This window comes from Haliotis rubra, unplaced genomic scaffold (genome assembly GCF_003918875.1).
Source record: "Haliotis rubra isolate DU_JTF1 unplaced genomic scaffold, ASM391887v1 Scf1136, whole genome shotgun sequence".
NCBI classification, from domain to species: domain Eukaryota; kingdom Metazoa; phylum Mollusca; class Gastropoda; order Lepetellida; family Haliotidae; genus Haliotis; species Haliotis rubra.
This window is the reverse complement of record NW_025765044.1, coordinates 25,085-48,329: the sequence shown is the minus strand read 5'-3', so window position 1 is coordinate 48,329 and position 23,245 is coordinate 25,085. Positions and strand designations below refer to the sequence as shown.

General features: G+C 38.6%; 1 protein-coding gene across 1 annotated transcript; it reads left to right on the top strand.

The window, feature by feature from the left end:
* The first annotated feature begins 6,209 nt into the window (after nt 1-6,209).
* Nucleotides 6,210-15,903, top strand: LOC124292322. Its single transcript, XM_046729394.1, has 8 exons — nt 6,210-6,299; nt 7,278-7,358; nt 9,507-9,539; nt 11,728-11,787; nt 13,302-13,373; nt 13,622-13,687; nt 14,600-14,788; nt 15,134-15,903. The coding sequence occupies exons 1-8, from the start codon at nt 6,278-6,280 to the stop codon at nt 15,142-15,144; spliced, it is 534 nt and encodes a 177-aa protein (XP_046585350.1). The 5' UTR covers nt 6,210-6,277; the 3' UTR covers nt 15,145-15,903.
* The last annotated feature ends 7,342 nt before the right edge of the window (nt 15,904-23,245 follow it).

Below are 23,245 nucleotides of genomic sequence, written 5' to 3'. Positions count from 1 at the left end.
GATGTCCTTCATGTGTCCTTTTTTGACAATTGTATGATGATAAATATCGAAAAATAGTATAACAAAATAGTGAAAGATTGTCGAAATACGAAAAATGTTACTTTAATGATGTACAAATAGACAATATATATTGTGCTTGGGATTTGTTTGGCAATAACAGTTGGCTCAAACAGAAATGGAATTTGGAATGAACTTTTAGGAATGCTAAAGGTTTTTGTATTAACAGAACGACATTCTGCATTATTATTACACGAAATGAACCGCTTGGATTCTATGGGTGGGTATTGCAGAGAATGTTTATATTGGGATATATTGCGATGCGAAAGCATATATTGTGGTATGTATTGCAATATATTGCAAAAAGCTATTTATAATGGAGTTAATGTTTGATTTATAAAGCGCAAACACAACAAAATCACTATGCTTGATTAAGCTTTAATAAAAACTTTTAATCATGATAAAATAAAAATGTAAATACTATTTGGCACAAATGACACAAGGAAAAGAACAATTTAACATCAACACAGTGGTTACTAGTTTGAACCACTTTCTCCACTCTCAAAACAGCCCTGAGAATTTAGACAGCAACTTGACCTGGTCAGGACATATCAGAGATCACTGGTCAGTAATGAGTAAATATCTAAAACATTAAGATCCAATACATTGCGAAACACTTGAACAAAACTTCAAACCGAATTTAACAATCCGGTTAACTGTAATGTTCACCACCATCATTTCCATAACCATTACCACACTTGCCACAATCATCAAGGTTTCCGAGTGTTACGAATTTTTCCGAAAATACCGGTTTTCGATCAGCGTATCGCAATACGAATCGTTTTCATTTCTGAACTGGTAAATACCGGTAAACTGGTTATATTGCGCAGCCCTATTGGATGCCCTTTTTTCGGGTGTTGAAGCATACATGAAACATTTGCTTGATCTTGGTCGCGTAGATCTAGTTTACATACATAACTAAAATATTAGGTTTTAGAAATAGTGTCAAGTTAAGTTTTTCTGAAAAATTGATGATGTCTGGCAATAAAATTATTAAGACATCAACCTATTATAATTATCTTGGGTTGACGTTTTCTAACAGGTTATGTTGGTCAAAGGGTATTGGAGTTCTTGTTAGAAAAGCATCAAAAGCTATTTTAGTTTCCGTTAAACAATTACAATGTAAGTTTAAGAATATTTGCCCTTTAGTTATATTCAAGATATTGATGCACAGATTATGCCAAACTTACTCTATTTTAGTGAAGAGTGGAGTCATTAAAAATTGAATGCATCGAGCGTTTTATAGTTAGTTTTGTAAATGTGTTATTGGTGTAGGTAGTTATAGTATGACCAGAAATTATTGAGAATTTTAGGAATATGTTTAATTGGATTTCTAGTATAAACAACCTTGACCAGCTATCGAGTGCTTGGTTTCATTCAAGAGAGACAACTCCGTTAATCCTTTTTCATTAGTTTGTGAAGAGTTATCCCCCTTTGTTTACTTGCTAGCTGACGACATTTTCAGTGATCCTCAGTATGGATGATTTAGAGAAGAGGAAGTTGATCTTAGAGTATTATACGAGGACATCAGATCAGCTAAAGGGATTTCAAGTAGAACAGGCATCCCTTTGTCCACTGTTTATCGTGTTTTGAAAAATATTACAAATGGATATGGCATTGAGCACCAGATAGGCGCAGGTTGACCCAGAAAATTGACTGTCGGTGACAGGAGGCGGCTTGGTATTCTTGTTTCTAAAAACAAACGAAGGAGTTTAGAAAACTGAAGGCTGGATATGATTGATAGAGGAACTGTGGCTGTCTGTAAGGAGACAATTAGAACTGAGCTGCATGCAATGGGTTGGCAGAAAAGTCGAGGAATTCCATCACCCATCATGAAACCTGAACAAAAGGAGCGAAGGTTGAATTGGTGCTTACAGCATAGAACTTTTAACTGGGACAATGTGATTTTCTCAGATGAAAGTTGTGTGTGGCTGTTTCCTAATACACTGAAATTCTGGACCAAACAAACTGAAAAACCTTTGTATCAGCGCCCAAATTCAGTCAAGTACAGTCCGAAATTTAACGTGTGGGGTGGCATATCTGTGTTAGGGGCAACGCCCCCTCTGTGTATTTGAAGGGAAAATGAACAGTGAGCGGTACACAGATATTCTCGAGGGACATTTACTTCCATCTGCTCACGTGTTCTATGGACATTTTTGAATTTTCCAGCAGGACAACGACCCAAAACATCGTTCAAAGCATTCACAGGCCTGGTTTCGGACCCAAAATATGACATTATTAGATTGGCCAAGCTATAGCCCTGACCTAAATCCAATAGAAAATGTTTGGGGACTTATGAAGGAAAGTGTCAATAAGAAAAATCTGACAAATATTGCTGAAATGAAAGAAGAGGTGGTCTGATATTGGGACAGCATGGACCACGACTTTCTAACTTCTTTGATCAGTAGTATGCCCCGCCGCATTGAAGCCTGCATTGCTGCCCATGGTGACTTGACAAAATACTAACTGTTCACCTGTCTTTGAATCTGGAGTTATGTTCTGCTAATATTCACATTAATACGTGAGTAATGAGTGAAAAACAAAACAAAATTACAATCCTATAAATTCTCAATAATTTCTGTTTGTACTGTATGTTTCTAATGTTGCTCCACTTGGTGAATGTGGCAGATATGGTTTATTTGTTGATTGTCATAAAAGGTGTATTCAGTGTTGGTTAAAGTTTCTATCAATACCTAATCATAGATATCCTCAGCAAAGCTGTCTTCGTAAATATTTAGTTGCCTGTAATTGTATTACATGCGCTTAAATGTTAAAATGTTACGTTTCTCCTAAGGTTTTGGATTTGTTTGGATCTCTCAGGAAGTTGGTAATAGTTCTTTATTTCTTAGTACGTTTGTGCAAGGGATTAAATATGTCATCAGCAAGATTGTTTTTCTAAAGTTTGTGAATCAAATAAGTTAAGTTTCTATCAAGAACATACATCTCTACTTACAGTAGAATATCATTTATCCACCTTCAAGCATCGTGGATATAGAATGCTTCTATTTTCGTTAAGACCTGGGGAATTGCCTTTAACGATAAATGTAGGTAGACGCTGCGGTATTGTTCGCAATGAAAGATTTTTTCATTAATGTATGACTGGATGTATAGAAGATGATTACCTTTTCCTGTTAATATGTAAAGCTAATTCCATTTTAAAACATGAGTATATTCCTGAATATTTCTGGAAACATCCTTCTATTCATAAATTTAATGTAATATTACAGGCACTATATTGCATCACACTTCTCTAAATATAAATAATGCATTTCTCTCAATAATACTAACTATCAGCCCTCGGGGAAGCTACCATATAATTTATTTCCCCCATAATTACGCATTTAAATTACAATATTAAATAAAAAAGTTTGAATGAATTAATGCAACGTTGCAATCGTTTACATTCCATATATGGCAAGTGTTCTCTGTTTGGAAGCCATTCCCCTCGAAGTTTCAATTATCGATTTCAGGCAAGTCGTAAGTGATAATAAGTCTTTTATTGCATTAGTAGGAAGCTAATGTGAGTGCACATGACCCAGTATGTATAACATAGGCCAAATATCAAATGTGTGAAATAGTACCTTTAAGTTGTGATAAAGTGAATATCCTAATTAACTTAACAAAATTTGTAAAAGAAGCTTTAAGGTTAAGAAGGATTTGAAAGATCTACCTGACTATCAATATTATTTCGTTGAGTTTTGTACTTAGGCCTATGGCCTTTATACCGAATATTTGTTTGTATTGTATTTATTAAAAGCCGAGTGGTATATTGAAGAAGCTAGATATGAATATCTGTAAACTGCCATATGTAGAAGATGAATATCACTTCGTATTCTTTCGTAACATATACTCTACAGTGTCCACTAATTATGCAATATCAAATAATCAACAAATTAAATATGTTGATGTAATAAGCTGTGACAGTCTCAAAACATTTGTGAGTGAATATATATCAAACTATATTACTCATTGCAGTGTACATCTCGATCTGTAAGTTACTTGTTGTTTGGTTGATGTTTAACACTGCACTCAGCAATATTACAGCTAAATGTCTGTGGTCTGTAAATAACAGACAATGCAGTGACTGACTTCATGGCATGAGCATTTAAGCTCTGGTGCTATAATTCAAATTTGTTTAAAATGCTAAGGTCCACTTTTCGAGATAAATATCAAACTCAAATTGCTCATCACAGTCATCCCATTAAATACATACTCAATGCAATAAAGTGAAAAAAGACCATGATAAAAATGGCCACAACGCATTCATTCCATGTATCCTCTAATCTTACACTATTTTGACTCAGGGGCCATGCTCATTAACTCCTGTCCGGGTGACACCAGGCAGAGTCTTCATGGTGGTAAAAGGGCTTGTTTCAATTACCCTCTCCATTGCATTTGCAATCTGGATTTGGTGTCTTTTTGTTCGAGGACCGACATATCTATGACTCCTTGCTTGTATCGGCTTATGTATCTACGTATTGTGATAGAGTTCTTTTTACCGATGTCAAGCAAGACAATGCTATAAGAATCTATACCAAAAGGTCACATCATAATAGATTGAAGATGTTGTCATCCATAGCATATGGCTTTATATTTCTCGCTCAATCTTTATACATGAATAATTGATATGATATTCGAATAACTTTTTACCATCAGCTGGAACCCTAGAGAAAAGCAAATGTTCTTTGATATCATCATACTATGACTCAACAAATCAAATATTGGCTTCTATAGTGGTGCGGGAGTAATTTCCATCAAAGACGTTACTTGTGGATACCTCTGTGTGTAAATCGAGAATCGACTGATCAGTAGGCCCTCAGTATATCTCAGTGGAATGTAAAGATCAGAGCCAAAGACAATCAAATAGTAGTATAGACAATGGGGGTTCGGCTGCAACCCTCCATTTGTTAGTGTTTTCACCTAATTTGGCTCCCTGTATCCTTAAGAAATATTGTTGTATTGCAGCCTAAAGAATGTAATAGTGTCTTTGATACTATAACCTGAAACTTGGTTCAGACTCGGCTATTGTCCTCGATGCATTTGCTCAGATTATTTGTCTTAATGGGGTAGACTTATTTGGTCAGAGGCCACAATCCCAAAGGACATGGGGTAGATTGATAAACAGGAGAATGCTAACCGAATTAACTAATTTTGAACATTTGGTGATGCTAAGACGATTCCTCGCCTTCACGTATGGCAAAGACAATTTTACAACTATAGGGAACATTTGTTCTCTCACCCTGTCGCCAAGTGACAAATAGCTGAAAGATGATTTACTGTTTGATAGGATTTGAACCTTTACATTATGTTTAACTGAAATGGACCATCTAGGCTGTAGGAACTGGGTAATGTACGTATGAGACGTGTTTATAAATACACTGATTACGTTTATTTAACTGTTGACTACATGCTAAGATGATATGTTCAGTCGGTGATTGTAAATGACTCCAGTTACCACATACACTATCCATGTACAGTTGTACCTCACTTCGTATCCACATTGTGCCTTTCACAGAAAACATATTTGACACTGAATGTCAAAATGCCTGTATCAGCTACATCACAGATAACTGCTTACAGTTTTGGGTGAATGAGTAAGCAACATCCCAGGTATAAAAATGACAGGCAGAATCAAGTCTGGACCAGGTAAACCAGTCACTAGAATCAAACAGCTTTATACAGCATTAGGTCAGGAAGACACAGGATGATTCATGCCAGGTCAGTCATAACCTGAAATGAGCACCCCCGGTCCAACCTGGATTAAAAGGAGTAGTGAGTACTTGTGGTGCTTTCTAAATGGTGTTTCAATGGAATGCAGAAACTAAGTAAATACTAGATGCCCACATGGATAAAAATAAAATTCACTGATTTAATGTATGCTTTTGCCAAAGCCAGCAATGTTGACAGCATTACGTATTGGCTGTTTACTGTCGATCACACTTTAAAGGCCACGTAATCTAAGATAAAGAATATTGGCTACAGTTCAAAAGCACTTCCTCGCATACCTGTGTAACTGGTCAAAAGTTCACAGGATCCACGTGTCGATCAAATGCATAAATATAGTAGTGACAACAAATGTGAAAACCCATGTGGTTGAGGAAAGAGTTTAGTCTTGTCCTTGAAAAACAAATATCTTCCTTCTCTGTGGCTTTGTCGACGTTCCTGGTCCACCTGACTCCGCTGGAACAATCAGAGAAGAACACTTTCAGAAGAGGATAAAATGGAGGGTGTTGTTGCCACCAGTATGTATAACACTAACTGACTTTCCATTAGATGAAAAGATTGGTTTGTACTTTTTTTCTTTAAGTTATTTTTTCGAGATACTGATTGTTGACGTTATTTTTGGTAAAAGGATTCCTTTAATATTTTGTTTGATGTGACTGGTGCTTTCGCCTTTCTGTTGGTACACGATGGTACAGATTTCTTTTTCAATGATATATAGACGAGGTAAATATACTTCTCAAAAAAAGAAACGCATAGGTAATTTGGTTCATATATATATTCGTGTTATGAGTTTTCGGACACTTAAGAACTTAAGAATGTTTTTTGACAGTTCATGAACTTCATGTGTAGTTTGATGTCTATCCCAGGAGTGTCATCCATAAAATACATCCCTCCCTTTACGAGTATCATTTCTACGTGAAAATCAAGGACTTCTGCTATTCATCACTAAACTAAAAATATATGGTACTCCATCTCGTGAAAGGGAGACTCCAAACTTCGTTCTCCTTGGGTGAATAACAACCCCTTGAAGACTGTTCCAGAAGGTTTGGTCAAAGCTTCTCCGGGATCGTCGTAGAATTTCAGATGTCGTAGAACTAGCTGTAGCAAACCTGTGTAACCATTGTCCCTCACGCTCTCCATTGATTTAACGGTAGATTTTGACGATTGGTAAAGAATGGCAGTGGATTCAAACTCGGAAATAACTAAAGCATTTTAAACAATGGCATATGCCGGTAACTCCTCTAAGATAAATGAGGCGATAAATAATGGTTAATGCGATATTGTTGGGGGTAGATAATATTGTTCTTTTCCTGAGATTCCAAATGCTTTTATTTCCAATGCATTTCACCTGTATTTGTATATCTCGTTCTTCACATTCCTTCTTTCTAATTCGGCAATCCATGTGTTAAATCTATATGCAACAACTATCGCTGTCATTAATGACTTATACAGTTATGCACATCACTGAATGAAGTATGTTATTGTATTGCCTCCAGGAGGTCGAAGTGGGGTCGCTGTCTCGGCAGAGGGGGAGGTGAGCGTCAACAGAGAGGTTACCATGACGGCACTGGCACGTGGTAAGAGTTGTTTTTTATAACGGGGATTTATGAACGTCATCAAGGGGCGACCTTATTGTATTACTCAGATGTACCATCAGGACCAGGTTGTAGCGACACTGCATTGCTGAGGTGTAAAATCAGCATAACGTTGTAGTGACACTGCAATTCTGAGATGTAAAATCAGCATCAGGTTGTAGCAACACCGTAATACCGAGATCTGAAATTAAGACCATTTTGAAACGACACTACATTACAAAGAGAAATGTCAGGCCTCGGGGGGAAATGACAGGTGAAAAGCTATAGGCATTCTGGTTGATCAAACGTCCACAGAAACACCATTTCGCACTTATGGCGACGTTTTCCCCGTTGCTGCCGCCCAGCAGTACCAACCCCACGTAATGACAGATGGATTCGTACCACGCAACTCCGATACAGGTTCGAGTCAGCATCCCTTGCGGCAACAGAGGTGTAGCTGTGACAACAGTTCGACGACGTTGACGCGTCTATGGCAACCATGCAAGACGCCCGTCGGCTAATTCTGACTTTTGAACATGCAGGCGTCTCCAGGATCAGTGAGTGAGTGAGTTTAGTTTTACGCCGCACTCAGCAATGTTCCAGCTATATGGCGGCGGTCTGTAAATAATCGAGTCTGGACCAGACAATCCAGTGAACAGCATGAGCATCGATCTGCGCAATTGGGAACCGATGACATGTGTCAACCAAGTCAGCGAGCCTGACCACCCAATCCCGTTAGTCGCCTCTTACGACAAGCATGGGTTACTGAAGGTTCATTCTAACCCGGACCTTCACGGGTTCTCCAGGATCAGACATCAGATATGGAGTACGTGAATGGAGAAGAGTTCTCTTAACGTTTTCTTCTTCATCGAGCAGATAGCAGGACACGTGTCTACAGGCACACAAATGAACGTTACATCAGGCCATGGGTCTAGCTCTAATCTTTTTGGAGGTGGTGACGATCTTAGGGATAACAGCTGCACCAAGGACGCCAATGATTGGAATTGAGGGGAACTTGACGAGATTTTGCAAATGGAAGTGAAGTTTCAACCGATATCAGGCCACACGCTGCTCCAGTTGTACAGTAGTATCTTAATCATAGCAATGATAATGTGTCACCCTAGCTCAAAGGATACAGTGATTTGGCACCCAATGTGTACGTCTGGGGTGAAATGGAATGACGTTTACGACGGCATTCGAATCTTCCAAAAAACTCTGCAGGACCTCCACCTCCACCTCGAATATGGAATATATCCCGGGTTGTTTATGGTCTGGAATATTTGTCCCTTCAAACACAGAAGTCCCTCAGTGGGTCCACAACATTTTATTCGGCGTCTCAGTATGCAATTACATCACAGTGCAGCAACGGCCAGGCAGCATCCCAGAGGCAATCGTCATCCCATCTGCCTAGACGCTGTCCGAGGGCCATGTCCCCATTACAACAAGAATGCAATGTATATACTACTGACTGTCAGACAAACCAGTCTCGAATTACGATACATGTATGGTCAGCCTGCAGTATTCAGCACCTCGTCCACAATGTTAAACGGCCTGTGACTATACTCGGTTAATTAAGGTTAATTACTCGCAGCTGACCTGTACCTGGCTGTGCTGATGGTCATGATAATAAGCTGCTATTATTTCATGTATATTGTCAGCACTGTGATTTAGATTTAGATAACACAACTTCAACTTAACTCAGAGAATATTCAATCATGTCTATATTCCCTGATAAATCCCATATCCCGCCATAGTGCCTGCGATAAATGATCCTCCCATCGAGGTGTAGTGACCTTAATGAGGCTCCAGGCTTGCATGAATACACAAGGTGGACACACTCGATACTTACCGTGTAAACTTCTTATAACCCCCTTTTGTGTTGTGGCTCATTTGCACATGTCACGTTCGCTGTTCTTAGAGACTGTTGATCTATATAGCACACATTTATATATCATGCATTTAATCATTTGTTTTTCCGTGTAATAGTATTTCATTCGCGGCAGTAAACGTTTTACACGGGCTCTGTGGTTTATGTGTCCCAATAACCTTTGTCTTTGAGTATAGTTCCTATTATACAGTAACATTTGGTACTTATAAGAACGCTGCTGTCACATTACAGAAACTAAAGATTCTGTGTTTTTTATTTTACAGATGAAGAAGGAAATGTGGCTTTGAAAGTGATTCGTAAGTACCATTTTTACAGCTATTGCAAACTGCTTCTCCACATTTACAAAAGCTTGTATACCTACATCCTCGATAATCTCCAGGGTATACGTTACGATCACTCTCCACTAAACCCTGGATGCATCCACGGCTTGGGGCGATAATTTTATTACCTCCCTTGGCTGCTCCGCATTCTCACAGTAGCCAATCAGCTAAGCCGCCGTTACAACCGAGCTTTCCATTGTCAACACAGGTAGCGGTCGCAGTCGCAAAGGTTTGTTCGCAGTGCCACTCAGATTTTTGGGGAAATAATAAGGACAAATTCACAGATCTGAAACTGTAAAAAGAATATATGAAAGAACTCCTTCTACCTTTTTCAGAGTACCTCTGCATCAATTGTGTTGCCAAGTTTAAACGGTTAGATAATTTAAGACGCGATAGTGAGTAGTGATTGGTACGCTCAACTTCCCAGCGTAGGCACCTGACTGGATAAAAAGCCAGCCAAGGGAGGTAATAAAATCATCGCCCCAAGCCGTGGATGCATCCAGGGTATAGTGGAGAGTGATCGTAACGTATATCCTGGAGATTATCGAGGATGGTATACCTACAAAGTAGTAGATTATATTTTGGTCTGAGGTGAAATAAATGATTTCTGTGTTCTCTGGAGAAATCAACATTGTGACAGTCACATACACAGACACAGACAGAGTCATAGACATAGACACATACACATACACATACACATACATAGACACAGACACAGTCATAGACATAGACACAGACACATACACATACACATACACATACATACACAGACACAGACACAGACATAGACACAGACATAGACACATACACATAGACACATACATAGACACATACATAGACACACACATACACACATACAGACATAGACACATACATAGACACAGACATAGACACAGACACATACACATACATAGACAAATACATAGACACAGACATAGACACATACACAGACACACACAAAGACACAGACATAGACACATACACATACATAGATACAGACACATACACATACATAGACACATACATAGACACAGACACATACATAGACATACATAGACACACATAGACACATACACAGACACAGACATAGACACATACACATACATAGACACATACACAGACACAGTCATAGACATAGACACATACATAGACACCTACATAGGCACAGACAGACACAGACACATACATAGACACATACACAGACATAGACACATACATAGACACAGACATAGACACATACATAGACACAGACATAGACACAGACAGACACAGACACATACACATACATAGACACAAACACAGGCATAGACACATACATAGACACATACACAGACATAGACACATACACAGACACATATACAGACACATACATAGTCACAGACAGACTCAGACACATACATAGACACATACACATACATAGACACATACATACACAGACACAGACACAGACACAGACATACATACACACATACACAGACAGACACATAGACACAGACACATACACAGACACATACACAGACATATACATAGACACAGACACATAGACACAGACACACACATACATAGACACACAGACATAGACACAGACACATACATAGACACATATATAGACACAGACAGACACATACACAGACACATACACATACATAGACACATACACATACATACATAGACACACACACAGACATAGACACATACACATACATAGACACTTACATGGACACATACACAGACATAGACACATACACATACATAGACACAGACACAGACACAGACATAGACACATACACATACATAGACACAGACAGACACAGACACATACGCATACATAGACACAACATAGACATAGACACATACATAGACACATACACATACATAGACACATACACAGACATAGACATAGACACATACATAGACACATACATAGACACAGACATAGACACAGACATAGACACATACACAGACAGTCATAGACACATACATAGACACATACACATACATAGACACAGACATAGAGACAGACATGAAAAAATACACATACATAGACACATACACATACATAGACACAGACATAGACACATGTGAACGCTCGTTCGTTATTCAAGTCTGGTATTCTTGAACAATGCAAACTTCGATATGTAACTTGTTATTCAACTTATTTTAGCGGCGCGTACTCGGCAGGTGGTCGGTCAAGTCTCTGGAATATCTGCAATCACAGGGAGTGGTGAGTGCCCATTAAGCCATGTCCTGCAGAAGAGTAAGTTGCTGAAATGTCTTGTTGTCGAGGGACATTATACACGTGGTGCTGTTATGATAACCCGGAACACTTTGAGCATCATGTTGTCGTGCTAGCTATAGGCATGGTGAGAATCATGTTATGTTGTCTAGGGACATGGTGAGTATTATGATGTCTTGTTGGTTTGGGACATGGTGAGTATTATGTTGTCTTGTTGGTTTGGGACATGAGTGCTGTTGTACAAAGCAATATTAGCGCTAAGGTGACAGTAACTCCCATACCTTAACACAGAATTAAGGTAACCTTAGCGCTAAGGTTGTTTTGTACAACGGCACCATGGTGAGTATTATGTTGTCTTGTTGGCTAGGGACATGGTGAATATTGTGATGTCTTGTAAGCTTTGGACAAGGTGAGTATTATGTTGTCCTGTTGGCTAGGGACATGGTGAATAGTGTGATGTCTTGAAAGCTTTGGACATGGTGAGTATCATGTTGTCTTGTTGGCTGGGGACATGGTGAGTATCTTATCTTGAATTAATGTAAAATACTTTAATTTCATTGATCAGTGACGCTTCAACAAGTTTCCGTGTCACCCCTCAAAGGAGGGTGATAACTGGAAAAATATTATCCGCTGCCGCGGTAACCGCCAAACTATCCGCCGAGAAGCTGCATCGCTAACACATCTAACATCGACGTCATAATATGACGCATGCAGTGCCCGGAGTTCGAAAACCGTTCGTTTAGCTGTTTTTGAGTTCACAATGTAGACATTTATTTCACTGACTTTCACTGATTTATTTAAACTATCTTATACATTGAATCGTTTGCACTCTCAACTTAAACAAAATTAACCATTTTTATAGCAGTTTTAAGCTTGTCAGAAAATGTTTCACTGATTTTAACAATCCAGTCGAGAGGCAAACGCCATTTTGTTTACATGTCATTCAGTCGGTAGCGATCTTCCAATAAGATAAAATGATAGTTTGTACATTCAACATGGCGGTAAATTAAGTACTTTGTATGCTTCTCCCTCGGGTAATACGGTCTGATGTAAGCCTCTTTTTTGTAGCAGTGTTATCCCTCGCCTACCGGCTCGGGTAACATAGCCACATACAGGCGCACATCAGACCGTATTACCCTCTAGAGAAGCGTACAACTTATAATGTTGTCTTATTGGCTAGGGATATGGTGTGTATCATTTTATCTTGTTCGCTAGAGACCTGGTGAGTACTATGTTGTCTTGTTGGCTAGGGACATGGAGTGTATCATTTTATCTTGTTCGCTAGAGACCTCGTGAGTACTATGTTGTCTTGTTGGCTAGAGACATGGTGAGTATCATGTTGTTTTGTTGACTAGCGTCATGGTGAGTATTGTGTTGCAAGATTACACAATACTTGAGCGTAGAGTAACCGTTATGACCTCAAACATGAATGACTATGACTTCACATTCTTACCGCTTTGATAAGTTCATGTCAACGAACAATGTGCATGTATTGTTGACAGTGGAGCAGTCTACACCACCGACTCACCATTCTGTCACCATACCTCACCAGGATGATAAAACCCGCGCTTCCAGTAAGTAACCAGTAACCAATTAGCAGTGAATCAAAACGTCGGATGTGATAAAAGCTTCCGTTAATCACGGTACACAGTGCCCTAAGGCCCCTGATACAGGGACGACAAACGGTATCAGCACCGAGCGTTATGTTAAGTACACATATGTTTTTTGTGTGAAGGAAAGGATACTATCAATTGAAACAAAAAGACAGATATCTATTTAACTTGTAATTCAAGCCAATGTATATGTTTCCTTTTCCTTTCAGCGAAGGCGTGTGTCGGCATCATTTCCATTATCTTTGGTACGCTTTCTGTGGCCATGATAGTCTTTGGTAAGATCAACAACATCGAATCATTCCGTGTTGACGAAATGGGTGTGGCGAGGTGAGGGGAAATTGGGTTTAACGTCGTGATTGAGAATATTTCGCTCATATGACGACGTGCATGCGTGTGTATGTGTATGTGCGGCTGCTTGTACTAGCCCAGACTTAAGCTGGTTTTATAGTGCTAGCCCACTGAGATACCATGCCGCAGTGAAGCATGAATACCCCGACACATTATACTGACTCCGAGCCGACCAATCCTTGTTATACCGATTAATGCCGAGCGCCAGGCAGGGACCAACAAGTGCCATATTTTAACGTCTTTTGGTATGACGCGGTCGGGGATCGAACCCGCGACCTTCCACTCTCCGGGCGGACGCTCTAACCACTACGCCACGGAGGCGGTACCTAAATGGGTGTTGTTGCTATAAATACATATCTCTTCAATGATACCATGACGCCTCGTATAATAGTATGGTCATACCCAAGTATACATGTAATGTAGACGTGATACGGGCAGGGTATAGACATGATACAGACATGAGGCCAGAGTATACCTTTAGAATTAAGCACCACAAACTTTTCAAACACGTCACAATAGCATTCACATGCTTAGCCTGCAGACCCATACTTGTTGTGTGAACAAAGGCAAACACCATTCCTACGAGAAGTTGTGGTGGTGCTGTGTTCTAAAGCTGCTCCGCTATAAGTACTATGTCTTTGTTAGGCTTTGCTTTAATCTTTGACAATGTATATAATGATTAACTTTATTACTGACAATGTTAAATCCGAGAGACACTTACCTGAAAGGAACATAAGTTTCCCATTGAGTGTCAGATTAATGTGTTGATAGAGGAGGAATATATTCGCCAAGCCTTCCAGTGAACCCCACGTAGATATTTGATGTTCTCGTTTCTCAAGGCATCCGTGACTACGACTTGTGCCCAGGCCACACCCGAATCGCCATCTACATGATAGTCCAGGGAGCCACCTCTGTCGTCATCCCCATCCTGGCATCCTGCTGGTACTGCTGCAAGTGTTTTTCAGGAAACTTCATAGGCGCTATCTGTGTCATCATTGGATTGTTTAACATCGGATGGGGAATCGTAGGTGAGCTTCTCACGACACTTGTAGTACTTCGTGGTATTCTCACCATCGTAATGCATGGTGTATATGCCTGTTTGTTTATATTAGCTGTAGGTTCGATGTGGCATTGCTATAGACTTGAGCCTCCTTGAAAATGATGTTTCAACTCCTGCTTATTATACAGCATAGCAAATGTACTCGACAAATAGCAAATTAAAGGCACAGCTGTCATTAAATGAGTGAATTCAAAGTAAAGCGCACTGCAAATGATGTATGTATGTATGCGAGTGTGCGTGCGTGTGTGTAGGGCAAAATATATGATAGATTTAGAATAGCAAATGAGTGTATTGCAAATCTATATCTGTTTAGGTTACGTGTAGCTGGCCGACTCTCCGTGCAAGGATACGCTTCTGTACACCCACGCCCTCGGCTTCTCTGTGCCCATGTGGTTCTTCTTTTGCCTCGTTCCCCTGGTGTTTTGTCGGTCACGTGAAAGCCTGGTACGAGGACGACGAGTTGGACAGTGGTTCCATCATGGATGAACTAGGTCACTCTAACTGCCCTATAGTCGTCGGGCTGATCTAAAGACATTTCAGTTTCATATATTTTGTTGTTACTTACGTTTCTCAACGATCAAGTTGTCCAAAGTCGTGGTGCATTGGCTTAATTGTACATATTCCTGAGAAAAGGGTACTACGTTAGCCAACAATTACAGAGGTACACCAAGTAGATGTTTGATTGGCATGTTTAGAAGATGTTATTTGATGAACATAGAGAATTTTCTGGGTTTCATCTTCTTTTTATTCTTGAGTACAACGTTTGGGTCCCAACAGTTACTGTTCAGTTTTACCTGATGATGGGACCAGAACAAGCCCTGAAACGTTGTACTCAAGAATAAAAAGAAGAAGAAACACAGAATATTTATCAACTTTTTCATACTATCAAGCATGCATTCGTAAAAGTTACGCTACTTTTGGAAATGTTTCAAATTACTTACAGCATCATCTACAGCATTTTCTGTCCAGTGTGATAGATTCTAGAGCAAAGCTTGTGTTGTGTTGTGTTACAGTGATGACTTGTTTTATTGCCCCTTATGTTTATTTCTGATAAAAAGTTTGGAATAAAGAATGTACTTTTTATATCCTTCAAATGTCCTTCTTTTGAGAATATTTGAGAATTTTTGTAAATATCGAAAAATGGTATTAGAAAAATAGTGGATGACTGTCGAAATAAGAAAAGTGGTTCTCTAATGGTGTGCATAAACACTGTGCTTGGGATTTGTTTGGCAATAACACATAGTTCAAACAGAAACGGTATTTTCGAATAAACTTTCAGGAATGCTAAAAGTTTCTGTATAAACAGAACGACATTCTGCATTACTACACGACATGAAACCGTTTGGGTCCCCTTTTTTTCTGGTGTTGAAGTACACATGAAACATTTGCTTGCTCTTGGTCGTGTAGATCTAGTTTACATACATAACGATTAAATGCCGAGTGGTTTATTGAAGAAGCTTGCAATAAACATCTGTAAACTGTCATATATAGAAGACGAATATCACTTCGTATCCTTTTGTAACATATACTCTACAGTGTACATTAACTACGGAATATCAAATAATCAACAAATTTAATATACTGGTGTAATTTGCTGATGATGTGTCTTCAGTAGCCAGCTCTTGCTTAGAATTGCAGCGCAAGATCTATGCTTTGGAAAATTTCAGTGATCTAACTAGAACGAAGATAAATTTGGATAAAACAAAAATTCGATCATATGAAAAATGGTATTTTCAAGGAAAACAAATAGATGTTGTTTCCTCATATAGATATTTAGGACTTCTACTCACTCCAGAATTGTCTTGGAGATAGGCGCAATTTAGTCTTCGTCCACAGGCAAACAAAGGTATGATGTCAATTTACGGGTATTCTAAAAGGGTTGGAGGTATGCCATGTAAAGATTTACTAAAGATACTTGATAGTATGGCTGTGCCAATTGTATGTTATGGCTCAGAATTATGGGGTATATACTATAGTAAAGAAGTAGAAAGAGCACAGTTGAAATTCTGTAAGTGGATTCTTAGAGTTGGTATATCTACATCAGATACTATGGTATTCGGGGAATGTGGGCGTTTGCCTCTACATCTGCTATACCTGACCAGAGCAGTTAAATACTGGTGTCGACTCATTACTTTACCTCCTAGCAGGTTACAAAACCAGTGTTATCAGATGCTTATGTCCCTTGATAATGTAGGCCGTACTACTTGGATCACACACATATATTATTTAGTGATATATTATTTAGTTTTGGGTTTGGTTTTGTCTGGGTTTCCCAGCAGGTTGGCTGCATAAAATCTTTTATCTCTCTATTCGGACAAAGACTATCAGATAATTTGCAACAGTCATGGATTTCAAGCTTAAACACATCCTCCAATTGTAACTACTATAAACAGTTCAAATCATTGTTAAATGTAGAATCATATTTGTCAAGTGATATTCCTTACTACTTGAGATGTTCTATGGCTAGATTTTGATGCCAAAATTACGGTCATGTTATAGAAAGACAGAATTTAAGGATAGGGTTTACTTATTTTGTAAATTCAAGAATATATATTTTATTGAAGACGAGCTACACATACTGTTTGTCTGCGAAACCTATGATACACTTAGAAAGAAATATATACACCCGTTTATACCTTATGCTAAATCTCACTATGTACCTCAAGATATGGTGAATTTACTGGACATCACGCAATGTTTCTACCTTGCATGGTATATCTTTGTATATATATAAAGTATGGAAATTGAGAGCCAACGCTACTAACCCAAAAGCACTTAGCCCTGCAGTTATTACTGGTACACAGTAATGTCTCTATCCTGCATAGCATATCATCACTATATGTTTGTATTTATATAAAGTATGGAAATTGAGAGCCATCACTAACCCCTAAGCATTTAGCCCTGCAGTCATTACTGGTACACAGTAATGTCTCTATCACTTAAAACAAACAACAATTTATAAAAGTACTTTGTTGTATATATATATTGTATTACAATCTGCATACCTGTGCCTGCTCAGCTCCTATACTACCACTTAGGTATTTTTTGTCACGAAGAAAGCATGTATCATCTACATGCCCCTTCAGGGACAGGTTCTCTCACTGTGACCTCATTAGCATGTGTCGGCCAGAAAAGTTTAAAATGTCCCTATTGCAATCCTATTGTGGAATGATTTTCTTGCAATATTTAAAAAAAGTCTCATCATAAAAGTATCAGTTGTTAATTCACATATCTAACTTCAAGTCAATCACAAAAAATTGCCTTCTAGTATATTATGAAACATGTTATGCAGAAGGTACTATAGATTTAAAATATCAAATTACTCAACGAACGGGCTATTAGGGTAATATTTCAGTTACTTACTGGATATCTGCAATGGAAAGTTTTCGTGAAACTACACCATTCTCGCTTATACGAAACACACGACGACAGGGGAAAATGCGAAACTATTTATATTCGATTAGGTTCGCTGTGGCTCGCCTCGTCTCCGTGCAAGGATATGCCTCTATTTACCCACGCCCTCGGCTTCTCTGTGCCCATGTGGATCTTCTTTTGCCTCGTGCCCTTAGTGTTCGTGGTTTGTGTGAGAACCTGCTGCAAGGATAGGTGGTGGGAATGGCACTTTTTTATATCGTGGATGAACCAGGCTATTCGATCAAACTTTCACTCGATGGGTTGAGATTTGATATGCGCAGGAGCGAAGAATCGAGTATTTTAAAAATATTTTAGAGCCATTTATTCTGTTGTCCCTTTTATGTTTTGATCGATCATGTTATCTAGAATAATGGTGTTTGGCCAAATTGTATAAATTCGTAAAAAGGGATACTACCTCAGCCGACAATTACAGTGGTATATCAGGTAAAATATAACCTTTATGAAGAAATATATCGCGAATACGATCTTTCTAGAAGATGAGTTTTAAAGACTTGGACACTTGACTTCATTCATCAAATGTAACAGTTTCGGAGTAGATATAAAGCAAGATATTTTACTCACAAGTTTTTGTTATAACATTTTGATCTGCACGACATGTGATGTTTGTTTGAAGTCACATTCAGCATTATCTTACCTCACACATAAATGAGCGCTCTTCTATTATTTTCAATGTACCCCGCTTACAAGCAAGTAACATTTCAATGTATCCCGCTGTCAATGGCAACTCATTCTGTACTTCGTGGTAGTAATTCTTTATCTCAAATAACATTGAATCACGTATGATGTACGGAAATTACCGATGTTTTGCGAATGCAAATCGAAGGAAGGGAGATAACTCTAAATCTGTTTTTCTTGTCAGCAAAATCTAGCGATGGCTACAAAAAAGATTTGTACCCGTGCTTCAAACAATTTCAAAATTAACATTAAGGTGTTCGGTAAGATAAATACGTTGTTCACTGGTCCCTCGGGGCCCATTGGTTGATGTCCCCTCTACAAACATCGAGGGTAGATCAACCCATGCCCCCCTCGTGACAAGTGAACAATTTATAATATTGCAGCTAGATAACGGTGGATTGTAAAAAAATCAACTCTGGACCTGACAATGCAGTGATTAATGTCAGATGAGTGAATGTGTTGTGGCCATTTTAATCATGTTTTTTTTCTTTTTACTTTATTGTATTGAGCATGTATTTAATGGGATGACTATTAAAATCAATTTGCGTTTGATATTTATCTCGAATGATTCACCTTAGTATTTACAATGAACTTCTATTTGGCTCCAGAACTTATATGAATTATCGGACCGGTCTTTGGTATAATACGATCAATAATACGATGCCTAAATACGATCTTTGACACTGTAAAGTGACACTGTAAAATCAGAGCCGGTATGCGTAAGATTAGCCTGTTGAATACCTATATAAACGTATTTTTTAGCAGATACGGCGTGTCAGATATCAGTTGATTGACAGCTCTGCAACTTCCTGGTCTGTACGTACAAATGTAGATTAAGAGGTGTAGTTGTGATGTAGGTCAAGGTGAGACTGGTGATTGTGATAATGGTAGCCTGCTGCGGTATATCAGCGTGTGTTTACCTACTCCACCTGTCCACCAGTGCTCATTATCTGTGTTGTGGAACATTACTTGATCAAACCATACAGTTATCCGGCGTACAAGAACAATATGAAATGTTAACATTCTCTAAGACAATGATTTAGGGGAAATGTTATAATACAAAATGTGCATAGAAATAAGACAACTGGAATGATTCAGATTTGCTTATATACTGATGTACATTTATAAATATAATTTATAATTTTTATGATTTGTCAGATCTGCAATGTCGTTTAAAAGAACAGATAGTGTAATCACAGAATCAATAGCACATACATCTTGAATAGCTTTAAGTATGATCTTTCTATGTTGATTGTATACAGAACATCCTAAGAAATAGTGATGACCATTTTCGCAGGGATTGCCACATGCACAGGATGGATCAGTGACTAGCCCTACTCTGTACAGATCGTTACTTAATCTACTAGCTCTATGACGTATTTGCGAATGTAATATGTTAAATCTTCTAATACCGTAAAAAGTTACAGCTCGATTTAGCTCGATTTAAAGTTTGATAGTAAAGTACAATTTCTTCTTCATCGGTACGTTTTCACTGCAAACAGACTATATGATGTTATTTGTTATTCGTCCTTTGTAACGCCACACCCAAGCCATAGGCGAGTTTACATATCACGTTACCCGACTGGCCTAGTAGATAGTCTCCTACAACTGCGGCAGCAAGGTGTATGGCAATACAAACTTTATAGATCAAAGTGATCGTATTGCTTGCTCTCCGAAGACCGTCGATGACAGCGCGGAGAGCCGTACAACAAATCAACATCTACACAAAAGATAACTCTGCAAATTGAAACTGTTTTTTACGTTTCCTCCATGAAAGTGAACACTTCTACCACAGATGTTTGTATAGATATTTAAGATGAAAAAAAGAAGAAAAACATACAATATGCCTGTGGTGCATGTAATATCCTGGCCGCATGGGACTCTAGGTATTCGAAATGAATACACATAACAACATTCGGCAGTTGTTTGAGCATCCACGTGAAACTGTGCCAATGACACCGTTACCGCTAAGCGAGGACAAGCTACCCTGACATATGGTGTCAGTATGGTAATCAAGATGTGTTTTGTGGGTGAGACCCTTTTTGCGAGACAGAATTACTCATTTGGTGTTTGTAATTGGCCTTGGGCCTGATCCACAAAACGTTCGCAGCGCTACGATAAACTATAGAGTTACGACAGGTCGTAACATTACGAAAGCTTTCTGGATCGGGACCCAGTGAGTGAGTGAGTGAGGTAAGATTAAAAGTCACATCGGCAATATTTCAGCCATATCGTGACTAAAAACAAGTAATAATTTTAAAATAGATGAAAATAAATATTATTAAAAAACCTGTCGGCGAATGACAGTAAAACCAATTAGAATATCACAGATATGAATATAAAACTAGTATGTAAATAAAAAAACAGCTTTATTACAGAAGACAATACAATATATAAACATGCTATATATTGCCAACAACTGAAGGGATCGGGAACCAGAAACGTAAACAAATCATCAATGTGTCACTCTGGTTACGAAGGATTACAACGTATATTTCCGAGTGCCAGTTTCAGTGCCCACAGCTGAGGTATGTACCGGTCGTTACATCTAGCACGCTCTTACACTGTGGGTGATGCGCGTTACATGGCAGATGAAACAGCATACTTGTACAGGTGTTTCAGGAGATAGTTTCCTGGAAGGTTCGCATAACATGGCCATGTATACACGTAGATACGCACCTTAAGAAATTGGAACGGTCTTTATTGTACAAACTAGGTCATAAAATAGTTTAAATTCAGTACTGATTTTACATTTCTATGAAAACCAAGATTTAATAGGCCGAAACGTCCAGATGTCATTAATTTCGCGGTTATGTGTGATTATATCGAAGCTATGGCCTGCGTATTTACACGTTTAACTGCCAACATATTCTGTGATATGATGTAGTACCTTACAATCCCACTTGGTGTTTTACAACATGTTCTTTCCAATGATGACAGTTGTTTATAGGGTTTTCTATACATTGGGAAAGAAATAAAAAATACTCAAATCTGTTTTGTTGTGCAATATTTTTGTTGGAAAGGCAGATTAACCTTAAGCACTTCCTGTTAGCATAGAACCATAGCGACAAAGGATGTTTACGGGGTCTGGTTCCTTGCCCCAAAATGCGCGTGTGTATACATGTGAGTGTGTTGTGACTATTATCCCTGCACATTATACGCTTAGCATGTGTGTTCCACCACATAAAAGTAGCCTCAATACTCTTTACTTATATTATAACTTTTCGTTAGTTGTTTTCTTTTGTCAAATTTCGTGTACATACCATAGACATTCTGAGGATATGAAAAAACCCGGACAAATAGGAGAGTAATACTGTAATGACCAAGTGCCGACGGATTTAGGTGGTATGTCACACATTTCTATATTGTTATACATTCGGTTTGCTTAACTTGGCCTGCAGGAGTTGAGGGTGAATGCAGCCTCGACAAGGATCGGAAGATATCCGGAGTGGAGGGGCACAATGATGTCAACCCGTGAAGATCCGGGTTAGAATTGATCTTCAGTAACCAGTGTTTGCAATGCTTTAATTTACCAGTTGGCCATCAGGGCCTGCTGCTGCCTGCAGGCTTTAAAATCTACAGGCCCTGAATGAAATCTGCGGACCCATTTTGTTAAAGTCAAACCAATAAAAACAAAATAAGTGACAATGTACACAGTTTCACATTCTTTTGTTCTGTCATTAAAACTAGTACAAGACTGGAAATGTGGAAAGACATCAAATTCATGCTTTATCACTTCTGTAAGTTTCGCCAATGTCTAACCCTTTCTGAGCATCAAGATCCAACAACCACGCCAAGTCTGAAAACGGTCTGTTGTGTTTTGCAATGGCATGAGTTAGTTTATTAAAAACTGTAGCATTCAGCTTCTGTATGGACTGTTCAGCCTTACTTGTACCAGATGGAGGCTGGTGACTTTTCAAATGATCCACTGCAACCTTGTGTCTCTCAGAAGATTCATGAGTTTTCAGTGCATAATGTTTCAACACATCTTCGTGTGCATTTTTGGTTTTTTGGCCGGTGGATCGACACCCTGTACAAACACGCAATTTGAAGGTCATTTCAAAGTTCCTCTACACCACTAGGCTTTCTAGAAAATCAATTAGCGAAGCCTATGGCGCAGAGAGAAGGTTTTATTTGTTAAAGACTGGTGCTGAAATTCCTATACGCAAAGCCCTGAACTACCAGGAACTGAAACTGTACATTATCGTAACATGATGGATCATTTATAAGTATAAGACAACATATTAAGGATGTCAACTTCTTCTTTATTCTATACAGTAACCCATGCTCATCGTAAGAGGCGACAAACGGGATT